Source organism: Echeneis naucrates, chromosome 16 (assembly GCF_900963305.1).
Source record: "Echeneis naucrates chromosome 16, fEcheNa1.1, whole genome shotgun sequence".
NCBI lineage: Eukaryota > Metazoa > Chordata > Actinopteri > Carangiformes > Echeneidae > Echeneis > Echeneis naucrates.
Genome location: NC_042526.1, coordinates 980,318 through 994,836, shown reverse-complemented (window position 1 = coordinate 994,836; position 14,519 = coordinate 980,318). Strand labels below are relative to the sequence as shown.

The following is a 14,519-nucleotide window of genomic DNA, read 5'->3' as shown; positions in this document are numbered from 1 at the left end:
GGATGGGAGTGTGTGTATGGGGGGCTAAAAAATGCAATCAGTGAAACAATCTAGAAGGCCCAGGGTTATTTATAATGATCAGATAGGGAGGAGATTTTGGAGCGGGGGTGGGGGGGTCAGATATAATATTTCAGGTGCTGCTGAGCTCATTGGTCTGAGAGAAAATCACCTTCCATAAAGAGAAAGCTGGGGTTTCCTCAGCCTTCGGGGAATGCAATATATACCAACTTAAAATCCCAAATCTCTCGCTCTGCTCTGTTTCCATCTTCGGCCCAAAGGTGAGGAATCGTTTCTCTTTTCTGGTGCTGCTTTTGATTTGCACATGCACTTTTATTTCTGCTGTTGTCTCGTCGGTCCCGCAGTTGATTTTGTCTTATTGATTGCTTTTGCTGGTTTTCTTTTGATGTTTTGGATGTTTAAAGTGAATTTGCTCCGGTGGGTTAGACGCTGTTGTAGGATGGTGATGACGGTGAAGTTTTTGGATGTTAATCTGGTTGGTTTTGGTTGGACATGATGAGGTGTGTTGGTGTAAGTGGACTCTGGAGTTGAAAAGTGATAGTCCCAGTGTTTATCACCGTGTCATCACTGACTCCATTAGTAACGACCTTTACCTTCATGTTTTCTTCACAATAATCCTTATTTATTTTATGAACAGACTAATTATCAGCTAGGCTCCCAACTGTGTGTCTACATGTATAAAAAAGAAGCAATATGTCCTATTATGTATTAATTGTATTATATTGTATTATAAATACACTATACACTATAAAACAAATAAACCATTTTGGTTTTTGGGACCAAAATATCACTGAAATACTGAAAAATATCAAACAAAAAGTCAAACATGTGACAGATTGCTAACAAACAACTATAACTGACACACAGAATCAAGATTGTGCTAATTCTGATAATGTGGTCTGAAATCTGTTGAAAGACTAACCAGAAAAATCCAGTTTTCCAGAGTTGAGACAGTAAAACTTCGCCACAACCCCAAATTGAGCATTTAAAAGTGAAGGCTGTAATAATTTTGTTATCGCTCATCTGAATTGTTCTGCGCTGTCTCTATTTTAAGAGAAGATGCTTGAGATGTTTTAGTATCAGGTTGTTTCCGTTAATCATCCAGCAGACAGACTTTTGGTGACAGGGATGCTCGGGGAGGGGTGTGTGGGGGGGCAACTGTACGAGCCTTGACTTAATTTAGTCAAGGAGTTTTTCCTTGAGGCAACTTGTTGATCCTCAAGTCAGTGTCGTGTTTCTTCTAAGTGGAGTTATTATTTGATGAGAGACCTCTCTGAAATCCCCCGGAGCTGTTATCTAAACGCCACACAGGGCAGATCAGATAATTATCATTTATTTGTCCCTCAGAGGAGAAATAAAAACATCACAGAGAGAAAAGAGAACCACACAAGAAGTTAACGGAATCTATTAAAATAATCATTCATTCAAATACATTTTGTAATCGGTCTGTTTATGTGTCTCTGCTGTTTTATATATCAGATGTTTTTCTGCAGGTTTTGAAGCCAAACAAACACCGTCATGTCAGAGTAAGTAATCCTGCTCTCATTTAGTCAAGTCAGTCAAATTAAACGTTTTAAACTTTAAACTATTCTTCCTGTTTAATAATGACATGAAACTCAGGACTCTTCATATTGTTGTTCTACAGTGGAAAGTTTTTATGCTGCCAAAATGGTTTCATCCATTTTAAGTGTATGAATACAAAACCATTGATATGAATCAGAATCCCGTCGTGACAGATTGTTGTTTTCAGGAAAAAGATGTCGTCGAGTCGCAAGCATCATCTGAAGGTAAACGGCCTGGAGGGTTTTTTTTATCAACCAAAGAACGAAGCTTACTCAGCTCAGCCGTCAGTGGTCATAATGTTATGGCAGATGGGCGTCAGAGTGTGCTGAAATATTTTCTGCTCTTCTCATCTGGCAGAGTTTGATGCTGCAAATCGCCAAAGGTTTACTGGAGGAGGAGGAGCGGGACCGAGAGGTGCAGAGGACGAGGTACATGGCTGAGAACTGCCCTCCTCTGTCCATGCCCAGGAGCATGCAAGAGCTTCAGGTATAACAACACAACAAAGTAAGACACACAATCCAGAGTTCACAGTCAGAACTTTGAACAATTTCATGCAGTTCTTTTAATTTTCCAGCTCCAGAAGCTGTTTCTTGTTATAAATATATATTCTGGTTTATTTGGCGGATGGATTATTGCGGCACGGTGACTCGTGTTCAGGAGCTGTGCAGGGAGATCCACCGCAAGGTCGACACCATCGATGAGGAGAGATACGACCTGGAGATGAAAGTCAGCAAGTCCAACAAAGAGGTGACGTGCACAAAAAAAATGTCATATCGTTTAAGATATTAAAGATTAAGATGTCTGTCACTTTATTTAAACATTTATCAGAGGCTGCAGACATTTTGCACATTGCACATTTTTAGCAGGTGAGTTGGTCCCTTTTTTTATTTTGCAGTAAAGAGAACTTGTTTAAATGGCTCAATTAAAAGTGCAGGAAGAAAAATAATGACTGAAAGGTGCTTCAATTAATACAATTCTATTAGAATATACAAATAATTTATTTGAGCACAATAGTTCGTATTCAGCGCAGGTGTCTTTTTATGGCTGGAAATACTCCGTCTTGCAGTCTGTTTGTGGTTAATTCAAACTCCATCTCGTCTTCACGCTCCAGATCGACGACCTGAAGATCAAAGTTCAGGACCTGATGGGTAAATTCAAGAAGCCCGTCCTGAAGAAGGTCCGCATGTCGGCCGACGCCATGTTGAAGGCTCTGCTGGGCTCCAAACACACCGTGAACCTGGACCTGAGGGCCAACCTGAAGCAGGTCAAGAAGGAGGTGAAGGAGGAGGTGAGGCTCTTATCTGTTTCCGGGTTCTGGAGCCAATCTGAGCTCACATTGAGGCGAGGGGCGGGGTCACCTTGGACAGGTCTCCAGTCCGTCACAAGGCCTCTTTTTAATATTGTAAAATCTGCCCACAATATCAGCAGCGTTTTATTAAACCTGCGCAGCGCTAACATTAACGGCTTTTCATGCTAACGTTGGCTAAAACAGCCCGGTTAACTGGCTCTGATTTCTCCAAAGCTCTGTTTCTGTTTCAGGATAAGGAGCTGCGTGACGTCGGGGACTGGCGCAAAAACATTGAAGACAAAGCCGGAATGGACGGGAGGAAGAAGATGTTCGAGGCCGAGGCTTGATTGAGTTTTTTCTAGTTTGTTTTTCACTGACTGGTTTTGGAACCAACAAGCAAACTGTAGAAACTTTGATGGAATAAACGAGCAACACCTGAAGCAGCAGCTGCTCCCTTTATGTTTATCACAACACACGGGTGACAAACCACTATCAAGATTATTCTGGATCAGATTAATAATTAATAATTCATATTAAAAGGTCATTAGGTCAAAGGTCAAAAATCTAACTTCAATCAGAAATAAATACATTTATATGAGAAAACAAAGCCTTGAAACAACAGTGCAAAAAGCAAACAAACCGTTTTTTTTTTTTTTTAAGCGTTGATCGTGATCCAGCAGCGAGCCGATGACTCGGTTTCTTGGTCGTTAATGTTTTATGAGGTGTAAAGTCTTTCATGGTATCAAACTGACTGACCAAAGCTGAAAACTCCTTGAAGGAGGTGTCGTCTTCAACACTTTGTTGGGGTGTAATTTACTGATGACACAGTCCGACACATGATGACATCTCTGTCCTTTTCACTCCGGAGCTGATCTGAGGTAAATAAAGTGTTTCACACTTTTATTTACTGCTCATGAACATTTAATAAATATTTTATAATGTTGTTATATTCAGGGATCTTGGTTTTCAGTGTAGGCTGCTTTATAAAATACATGTTTTTGAGATGTTATAATTTTTGTCGTTACATTCATAAAGGCCTAAAAAGGCTTCATGTCTGTTTTAAAATTACTCATTTCAGTGTTTGCCTCCATACAGGTGTACCTTTGACACGAGCTTGGAAAATCGATCTACAGTAAAGTGAATATATCTTTCAGCTTTCATCGTCTCGACAAAGTGAGTTCAACTTCACCTTCTGTAATTCTGGTTCTTTAAACATTTCTTATGATTCAGTCTGAAGGTGGACGCTGATCATGAAATGCTGGATTTAAAGATGGAAGACAGACTGATGCGTCTGGATTGCTGCACACTTGCTCTGATTTAAAAGAGCTTTAATCTGACTGTCAAACTGAGCAAAGGTCCCTCAGAAAAACATTTAAATCATGAGAATAACCACAATCACCAAACCCGCTGGTCGAAATAAACCTGAGATGGACTGATCTGAAATGATTTGATGACTTCCTGCAGTATGTCTGAATAAACTGATGAAGTGTTGGTTAATTTGTCTCTTTACTGTTTTTTTTCCACAGTGGCTCAGACTTCAAGCAGCAGCAGATCAGTGAGTGTTTTTCCACATCTTCTAAATAATTATTTGTTGTACGTTTATATTCTGTATAAATTCATTCTGTGGACAAAATCCCTTCTGCATTTTCTCTGTGGGAAGATGGATGGCACAGAATAATACGGATACGGATCTTAAAGGGCGGGTTATTTATAATGAGGCGAGCTGGGAAGGGGGCAGATGACACTGTACTGTATTTCATGACCTTGCCAGCTCATTGGTTTGACGGTAATCCACTTCCATAAAGAGAAAGTGGAGGATTTAGAGGGTGATCACAGATTGCAATATATACCTTCTTAACAGTCGGTCTGTCCGGGACTCCGTCTGTGTCTCAGGGACTCTAACAAGCGGACTTCCTGCTCGGTTCAAGTAAGATTTGCTTTCTGTCTCACTTTGATTGACTCATTTCAGTTTGTTTGGAAGATGAAACCAAGAGAGTGGAACGTTTGCATCCTCTCACTCCGGCTGTAAATACTTAAACTTGTCTGGATGTTTGTCGGGGAGTTTTATTTTTTTGTTTGTTTCTTTCTTTCTTTAAATTGGAAGTTGAATTCTTCCCTTGAATCTTTGGTGATAAACAATGTGCTGATTGATTTGTTGTTTTGGAGAATTTACACATTTAAAAGTTGGCTGAAAGATTATTCATGTGAAATTAGTTTCATGTATTTTTACTGTGGAATGACGACCTTAAAGTTTTCCATCCGGGATAAAAACTTTTTGGGTTTTCGTTCTGCATTTCGGTGTTTTTAAAGGAAGTCCTGCTGCCGAGGAAAACTTTAGATTTACGTTCTGGCGATGTGGCGTACTGAAACACAACACCACTACAACACACAGACGTGAAAACTGATCCGTCGCTGTTTATCCTCCTGTCAGCGCAGAGCCGGTTCAGAGGGAGAACCTGGACTGGTCTGCAGCGGCTGCCAAGCTCAGCCTCTGTCTTCACTTTAATCCCCGCTCACCAAATTTAGCCTGTTTTCCTCTCAACTGTTTGGCTGTTCAGGCAACAGAGCTTCAGTTTGAGGAGCTTTCCTTTTAGTCTTCTCTCCAAATGTGCGTTTAGTTTGAATGGAACTGAAAGGCACTTGTTGGTTTTTGTTGTATCTTTCAAAGAAAAATATTTGCTGTCAAAGTTTAATTGGTTCGATTGGAAATAAATGGAATTATTGGATTTTTCTGTATCTTTCAGATAGTTTCAGAGGGAAAACTTGATCCAAACTTTCATCCTTGTTGTCCCTTCAGGATTCCGTTTATCTCCGGCTCATTAAATCAGTTTTTCTAATGTTTAAATAGTAAAACATTATCTTAGAGATTTTACCAAATGAACACCACTTGTTGGTATTTGCAGTGTTTTAAAGAGTTGCTGACTAAAAACCAGAATCGGTTTAATTCCTAGGTGTTATTTTTTACCTCCCTTTCATCAGGCCCTTTTCGGGCAGATTCTGTCTTTGAGGTAGAAGGTTAAACTATTTAAACGCTGCTGTACTTTCTTGTGTGAAGCGTCTGAGGTCAGGGCAGTGTGGAGTTATTTTTGCGTTATGCTCTAATGTCTTGGCTGTCTGAGGGATGTTCTTTGGTGTTGGGTTACTGCGAAGCCCCTCGCCCTCCTCCATCCAGAGACAATCCCACCCAACAACTCCCAACAGGCCCAAATTTAACCCCGCAGATATTATTCCATCTCCAGGGCAAATGTTGTCATGTCCTTTGAGTTTTGACTGTCCTAAAATACATTGTCAGCCCTGCGGATGCCCCCCCAGCTGGCTGTTACTGGTTCACAGATGAGGCTAACTGTGTGTTCTCGGCTGTCAGACATCTTTTCTTTTAAGACGAGCTTCTGTCAGGTAGTTTTTCTTTTTTTCCTCCCGCCATAATGAAGATGTTAGGAACAGCTGTGGCTCCAGGAATAGAGCCTTAATCCACAGCTTCTAAACATTACAAGCAGCTCTGGCAGCGACTATCTGGCCTCTGAGTATCTCTGGAAGCTTCACAGCCCTCAAGTTTGGTGCTCAAAGGTCCAGTTTACTCAGCCGGCTGGCATCTGGTTCTCTCAGTTCTTCCACCTGTTTGCTGACACTTTGGTTGGTGGAGAGCCGTCCGGCTGTTGGGCCAACTGAGCACAGACAGACGGTCATGTTGTTGGTTTCCTCATGAAGTCGGCCTGCAGGCGGTGTGAGCAGTTTGGGGCCAAAATGAGCCTGTTCATAAATTATAGGCGGCTGGACCGGACCTGAAAACTTCCTGAGGGAAGGCTGGATAGAGCTGGTTTATCAGCTGTGAACACCTTCTGCATCAGTGGAATTGGTTTGTTATGACACCGGATTAAGAACTGGACTTAGAGCAGGAAACCACTTCGACTGAACCGATAAAGGAATCAAAAACATTTTGGAGAATTTTCAGCGGTTGACTTAAAAAATGAGAATAATTAGAGTAGATTAATTAAATGAATTAGTTGATGGAGGAAAAGATGCAGTGAAGCTGATGTTTATTATAAACAGGAAAACCAGTCAGATGCTTTTGGTAGAGTTGCAGACTTAACTTTGAATGTTAAAGGCTTTATTTTAATGAAAGTGATGACTCAGGTTTTATTTCTACATTTAACATTGAACATATTAGCATGCTAACACATACGTCACTTCACTGCTGCACTGCTAACTCCTTCATTTTCATCCGTTCATCTCTTTTACCCCTGTTGGTTTCTTGGAGCTGGACCCCCCAACAAGGACCCGTATCCACCACCAAGATCAGGGCCAACTAATCCACATGCTAATCTCCAATTCCATCCCACCCTCACTTCTGAAAACAATCTCCAAGGATTTAGATCGGAATTACTCGCTGACCCAGAGGGAATAATCTGGCAGAAGACCTGGCTCTGACTCCCCTTCTAAACTTTCATCAAGTCAGAGTCTGATGAGGCCAACAAAACTGCTTCATCTGCAAAGAGAGGATTTAAAACAACCTTCCTCAGCCTGGCGGCATGAAAATCTCAAACAGGATCAGAGACAAAAGTTTGATCCTGTGCTGAAAATGTGGACACAGCGTTCACTTTGGACCAGATGACCAGAAGCAACAATCCTGGTTCCCCTAACTCACCACAGGGCCAACCACGTCCTCCTCACTCCCACCAAGGCGAAGATCTGGTCCACTCTTCCACGAACAGGACAGAAACCCTTTTAGTTCTCCTGGATCTGAGTTCCTACACTTGATGCGAAGCTCTTTTCCAGCAAAATGGAGTTCATGTTCCCATTTAGATGTCCCGATAACTTCAGCATGTAGTTTATTAAAACACTGTCAGCATGTTAGCATTCTGCAGCTTGGTATCAAACATCCTGAAGTAAAAGGTGAAGAAACATTAGCATGAGTGTGAACTTTGACCTCAGCTCAAAGGAAGATCTGAGGTGTCTGAATGAGATTTCTTGTCAAAACATCTAATATAATCGATGTAAGAGTCTGGATCACAGTCTTCCTCAGACCCCTGAGGCTCAGAGAGGCTAAAGATAGCAGACTAGTCCTTTCAGGCATTAACACGTCCTGAGTTACAAAGTTCAGTTCCATGAAATTTCCTGGAATTAACGTGACGCCTCAAGATAGAATTCAACACGATCCAAAGATGAAACGTGAGAGCGGTGAAGCTCTGTGAAGAAGGAGACGTGACCTCGATATAGAAAGAAGATGCCAGAAAACGACTTTACTGAGAACTTCCAGATATTTTTACTCCTGCTGTTTTAGCATTAAACTCGATCCGTCTGTTCGTATCACGTGTTCGAATGTGTTGATCGAATATCAAATACAGATTAAATGTATTCAGTTTCATCTCGTTATAAATATCCTCCTCAGAGATATTGTATCTTCAATCTGAGAGCTTTTCCACTACGGTGGCAGAAAATGTAAAGTTTGTCCTTTCACTGGAGGAATAAGGAGGAAGAGGAAGAGGAGGAGGAAGAAGGAAGAGGAGGAGGAGGAGGAGGAGGAGGAAGAAGGAAGAGGAGGAGGAAGAAGAAGAGGAGGAAGAAGGAAGAGGAGGAGGAAGAAGGAAGAGGAGGAAGAAGAAGGAAGAGGAGGAGGAAGAAGAGGAGGAGGAGGAAGAAGAAGAAGAGGAGGAGGAGGAGAAGGAAGAAGGAAGAGGGAGGAGGAGGAAGAAGAAGAAGAAGAAGAGGAGGGGGAGGAAGAAGGAGGAGGAAGAAGGAGGAGGAGGAGGAGGAAGAAGAAGAAGAAGAAGAAGAGGAGGAGGAGGAGGAAGAAGGAAGAGGAGAGGAAGACGAGACGAGGAGGAAGAAGAAGAAGAAGAAGAGGAGGAAGAAGAAGGAGGAGGAGGAGGAGGAAGAAGAAGAAGAAGAAGAGGAGGAGGAAGAAGAAGAAGAAGAAGAGGAGGAGGAGGAGGAAGGAGGAGGAAGAAGGAGGAGGAGGAGGAGGAAGAAGAAGAAGAAGAAGAAGAGGAGGAGGAGGAAGAAGGAGGAGGAAGAAGAAGAAGAGGAGGAGGAGGAGGAAGAAGGAAGAGGAGGAAGAAGAAGAAGAAGAAGAAGAGGAGGAGGAGGAGGAGAAGTCATCACTCATCACTCATCTCATATTGTCTCACACACCCTGAAACATTCTGAGCACAAATATGAAACGATGGATGGATTTGTTGGACGGCTGCAGCATTTGAATCCTCAGATGTGATTTAGACTTTTTTGTCGCGTGTGTATTTACGCAGGTATTTATGTGAATGTAAATAAATTGATGGCGTGACTTCATAACAAGCTCACGCTGTTGTTCGATGAGTCTCTGTGTGTTGGTGGTATTTGTACAATCCGCTGTGAGAAAATGACGACAAACGATATGTAATGCTGAATTCTTTTCTTCTACTTTTTCCCCCCAGATATCACCAACATGGCAACTGAGTGAGTAGAAACAATGAAATGTCCCGATGATGGCAGCGTGTTGAATAAATATAACACACATTTCTGTGTATTCTGTTTAATAAATGATGGATTTGCTGTTCTCTCTCTGCAGGAAGAGACTGTCTGCGAGGCGTAAGCATACTCTGAAGGTAAGCCGTGAACGTGACGCTGAAGTTTGTCTCTCTGAGTTTTAAAGCTTAAAGGAGTGTGATCATGTGACCTGCAGAGCTGCATGCTGGTGGTGGCCAATAATCTGCTGGAGGCCGAAGCGTCGGTGAAGGCCGGCGAGCGGGAGAAGTTCCTGGCTGATAAATGTCCTCCTCTGGAGCTGCCGTACGCCAGGGATGAGCTCCTGGTGAGACCATCAGGGGTTTTTAAAAAGAAGTCAGATTGTATTGAAGTCTATGGGAAAATGGTGATCAGGTTTATTTGTTATAATGTGTAATGAGTTTGTGCTCGGCCTTTAAAATACCTCATTATACTTTTTTTGTTTTTCTCTTCAGGAACTTTGCCAGAAACTTCATGAGCAGATTGACATCAGTGAAGAGGAGAGATACTGCTTAGAGTTCAAACTAAACATGGTTCTCAACGAGGTGAGATGCGTCTTTGGATGTGTTTTATGTTTGAGGACTTCCTGTTAAATTTATCTCGGTCATCCATGTTTATGTGGCCACAGTCACATGTGTTGAAGTGAATGGGAAAGACTGAGGCTGTTGGTGAGCAGGAGGCCAGTCAGGGATCCTGTTTGAACAAACTGATGGTCAGGAGTGAGGTGGACATTTGGGTGAATTTGGTTTTTCTGGTTTTCTATATGAAGGCTATTTTTTTAAAGCCGTCATCTTTTCTCTTTTATGTGGAAGAAAGAACGTGGTCGGTTTGTAAAATGCTGAATATCTTTGGACAACGAAGCTGCCTTTACATGGCCTGCTACCTTCAGCAGGACTCACCTCTCCCTTTTCCCCGATTCCCCTGAAGGTCAGAGATCTCAACATAAAGATCGTGGATCTGAGGGGAAAGTTCAAGAGACCTCGTCTGAAGAAGGTCCGCATGTCGGCCGACGCCATGTTGAAGGCTCTGCTGGGCTCCAAACACACCGTGAACATGGACCTGAGGGCCAACCTGAAGCAGGTCAAGAAGGAGGTGAAGGAGGAGGTGAGGCGCCGTCAGCACTTTTGGAGCTGCAGTCAGAAACACAGATTTCAAACCAAACAGCTTCTTTCACATCATTTCCTAGTTATTAAAACCGTCCTGACAGGCTCGTTGGTCCAGACAGGAGCAGGTTTCTGATTGGATCTTCTCCTTATGGTGTATTTTCATGAGAAATGTCTGACGTCATTTAGCAGGTTTGTCACACAAGCTAAAACAAATATCGTCTGTGTTTGCAGGATAAGAAGCTGCGCGACGTCGGAGACTGGCGTAAGAACATCGACGACAAATCTGATAGGAAGAAGATGTTTGACAGTTAAACGTCGGCAGTTAAACGTTCAGGTCTTCTGTTTTTGTACCTGAAGAGTTTTGTTCCAAAATGCTGCAGATCCTTTCACAGACGGGCCCCGACAGCTGCGGAGGTCGTGGCGGTGAACAGAAAGTGACAAAGTGACAAACGGCCGTAATCTCAGTGGGTTCTGGGTCATGTTGGACGATCCTGTGTCGAGGATCACAGGAGGGGCGTCTGTCGTTTGTGGATTTCTCACTTTGGAACAAAACTCTTCAGCTGGATCAAAGTCGCCTTCTGCTTCTGCCTGTTGAAACTGTACTGTGACGTATTTGTACTGTATGTGCTGATTTCAGGTAGCGATCAAACCTGCTTGTTTTCTGTGATTTAAACGTCTGCATCAGAACATCACCGTCTACGATTACAGTTTTCTGTTTTCCCTTCAGGTCGAGTTTAGATTTAGACAGAATATTCAGTGTGAAGGAGTCTTGAATTAGCATGACAAGCTAACGGTGAAGGTGGAAAGGAGTCTGTACTGTCATCTTTTCTAAACTGTTTCAGACTAAATGTTTTCTCGTCTTGTTGCTGTCATATTAAAATACCAAAGCTTCATGTTCATCTTGCTCGGAGTGTTGTCGACTTTGTTAACACTTTCTGGATCTTTTCAGGTCAGGTTAATTTTGTGTTGTGATAAAAGCAGGAAATAAAAGTTAGTAAAACATTTCAAATCAAGAAAAATATAAACCTGCGAGCTGCTCTTGACCTCGTGGCTTTAACTTCATATTAATCCCCAAAGTTTTAATTAACTAATATAAACTGATTTAAACTAACTTCATCTTTAACAGCCAAGACTGAAATGACTTTAATCATTAACTTCAGAATTACAAAGAAAATCTAAAATTCCAACTTCGACCTTCAATTTGAGTTAAATCTTTTTAGCCTTTAACTTTAAACTGGAAAATAAACCAAATGGTAATTTTGGAATTTAGTCCAGTTTGGGTTTTAATTGAATGAACAGTTGTTACGTCCACAATGATTCAACGTGATGAACAGAGAAGTCTGAAGAAGATGAGGTGAGTTATTAATCTTGTGTACGATTCTTTTCTGATCTTGATCTCATCTTCCACATTAATCTGGACTTTCTCTTCTCCTGCAGATGGATGAACTCCGGTGTCGCCTGGATTCATCTGATCGTGCTGCAGATGTAAGTTCCTTCAGTTTCCTGCTGCTGTCAGATTAACTGAAGCTCAGAACATTAATCTGAGTCCTTCCTGTAAACTAACCTGAGAGGTTATTTCTGTGGCTGCTGAGGGAACGACTGTTTCCTGATGAGGCGTTCAAGGCCCAGATTATAATCAGAAATATAATTATAAATGCATTCAAAAAATAAAATGACACGTCAGTGACGCGACTCAAAAGGAGTTCATTAATAGTTCAAAAGACATTTTTGAAGAAGAAATAAATTCCATTATTTTCAGTCTTCTGAATCTTATTTTTGAACTGAAATATTAAGTTTCAGTTGTAAGCTGCTCTCAGTACAACTGAAACTTTCTCTTTCATATGAAGGAAAATGTCCCTCCTCCCTTATATTGAAGCCTATGGGAAAATGTTTGTGGTCTCAGTCTCCAGTTTGAAGTCTGTTTTAATAAACCCAATCACACAAACCAAGCCTGTTTTCTTTGCTCTTAGTTATGTGAGTATCAGGAGCCGACAGCTGGTGGCGCTAATTGTCCTGATTGTGCCGTAAAAGCACAGAAGACGGTTCAGTGATGGGAAGCTTTCCAGCTCTCAGCTCATTTCTTGCTCTGTTTTTGGTGCCTGGCGTCCTGAACCGGATCCGTCAGAGACAGGAAACAGAAACGGCCAAATAAATGATCTGTTGTTTATGCTAATATTTTACTATGAAAGGTCGAGTGATGTTAAAATCACGTCACTGATCTGATGTAATAGTAATTAAAGCTAAGAAAAATGAAAGGAACTGAATTTTAGAAAAAGGAATGAAAGGTCTGTAAAATGTCTGTCTGTGTGACCTCATCGTGTGTCGTCTTCTTCTGTGGTGGTTTAATAGCGCCACCTGGAGAATAGTTTCTTTATCTTGACTGACTTTCTGTCTCCTTTTTCAGACTTGGAATGTTTCGTTAAATTCAGATGTTGGCTTGTTTCCCCCAAACTTCCTCAAAATCTGGGGATATTTTTTTTTTTTTTTAAATCTTGAATAGTGTAACAGTATAAAAGTGGAAGCTGATTGTCAGACATTCAGCCCATCACACTGGCGTCCTGTGTTTTACGGGGCGGTTGAATATTTTGGTCAGCTCCCTTTAAGACGTTTGACAGTCTCAACAATGTGTTGTGTGTTCGGCCTCTCATTCCTCAGAGCTTCTGCAGGTTATATTTGTCTTCTGCTGACGGCTGTATCATATAATCAGATGGCAGCTGCTTCCTCACAGCAGCCAGATTTAGAAATGAGAGAACGGAGCCATCTGGACTCATCCACCTGTCTTCTTCTGTTCCAGGCAGGAGGTGAGCTGCTCCCCAGCGAGGCCGTCCACCTGTGCAGGTAAGAGCTGAATTAACCTTCATCAAAACCAAACAGCTCTCCCTCACGCTCCGTACATTTAACGGTCCAAACGGTCTAAAGACGTCGTAAAAACGTCGAAGATTGGGACTTCTGGTTATTTGTGACATCATAACAATGTGACTCGGCCCCGCCCACCTGGATCCACAATACAGCAATGAGTGTTTTCACTGAATTCTTCTCTATCTTTATCCTCAGACTGAATCAGAGCAGAGGATCTGTCTGTCAGAATCAAAAATCACTGTCACGGCAGACTGCACGCAGCAGCAGCTGGTTTCTGTATGAAGGCTGTTAATGAGTGGAATCAGCTGATGTCCGTGTCACTTCCTGTAGCTCTTCCACAGCAAACTGGACTTCGCCACCACGTGTCGCCCCTCAGTCAGAGCTGCTTTCCCGCCACGGCTGATCAGACAGAACCAAAGGGTCAAAGGTCACGTTCAGGGAATCAACACTCCATACTCACCTCCTTCAGCTTCATCCGTTCTCCTGCAGCTGGCGCTGAAGATGATGAAGCTGAAGGAGGTGAGTATGGAGACATCATGACGAAGATATGAAGGAAAGATTGTTCTTTCCAGACTTCAACTCAAACTTTTTAAAATTTCCTAAAATTCTTTGCTTATGTTTATATAGAATATCCTAATTAGCTCCAAATTTTTATTTACTGTCATACGTCACAATATAACGACATTTAGAACTTCACTGCGGCGTCCTTTTCAGTGAATTATTATTATTACTATTTTTCGGATGTTTCTTCTTCACTGTTCTTTGTGCAAATAAAAGAAAGCTGACTGATGGCTGTAAATGTAACACACAGCAGATCCGTCTTCTGGAGTTTCTTCATTCAACATCCTGCCGGCGAGTTCTGCATGAAAACGAAGAAGCACATTTAGCTGTTGATTTTATAAATCTCTCCCTGATAATAATAATCTGCTTCTGTTAGTGCATCAGTGACCTTTGACCCCTGCGCTCCAGCGGTGGAGGTGCTCGGACGGTGAAGCGGTAAATCCAGACGTGGCCTCAGAGCCATCAGAGTCCACGTATAGTTATCAAAGCCGTCACATAGTGAGGAAAAGGCCGCACGCTTCACTCACATTTCCAAACCGGGACCTGCAGCATTCCTGAAGCTCGAGTTATCGACCGGCAGCATCACATTCCCATCATGCCTCAGTGTCCATCACCGCTGCTGTCTGCACCGCACTCAGATCTGT

The 14,519-nt window shown here is 42.2% G+C and overlaps 2 protein-coding genes across 2 annotated transcripts; both read left to right on the top strand.

Annotated features, from left to right (window-relative positions):
* Positions 1-194: 194 nt before the first annotated feature.
* On the top strand, positions 195-3,312 carry LOC115056412 (troponin I, fast skeletal muscle-like). The gene is made up of 7 exons (XM_029522828.1): positions 195-278; positions 1,512-1,544; positions 1,769-1,805; positions 1,939-2,067; positions 2,239-2,328; positions 2,693-2,869; positions 3,121-3,312. Exons 2-7 carry the CDS (start codon positions 1,537-1,539, stop codon positions 3,214-3,216), a joined length of 537 nt encoding a protein of 178 aa, XP_029378688.1. The 5' UTR covers positions 195-278; positions 1,512-1,536; the 3' UTR covers positions 3,217-3,312.
* A 1,398-nt stretch (positions 3,313-4,710) lies between these two features.
* LOC115056413 (troponin I, fast skeletal muscle-like) lies at positions 4,711-11,360 on the top strand. Its single transcript, XM_029522829.1, has 7 exons — positions 4,711-4,796; positions 9,280-9,301; positions 9,414-9,450; positions 9,528-9,656; positions 9,805-9,894; positions 10,277-10,453; positions 10,687-11,360. The coding sequence occupies exons 2-7, from the start codon at positions 9,291-9,293 to the stop codon at positions 10,765-10,767; spliced, it is 525 nt and encodes a 174-aa protein (XP_029378689.1). The 5' UTR covers positions 4,711-4,796; positions 9,280-9,290; the 3' UTR covers positions 10,768-11,360.
* The last annotated feature ends 3,159 nt before the right edge of the window (positions 11,361-14,519 follow it).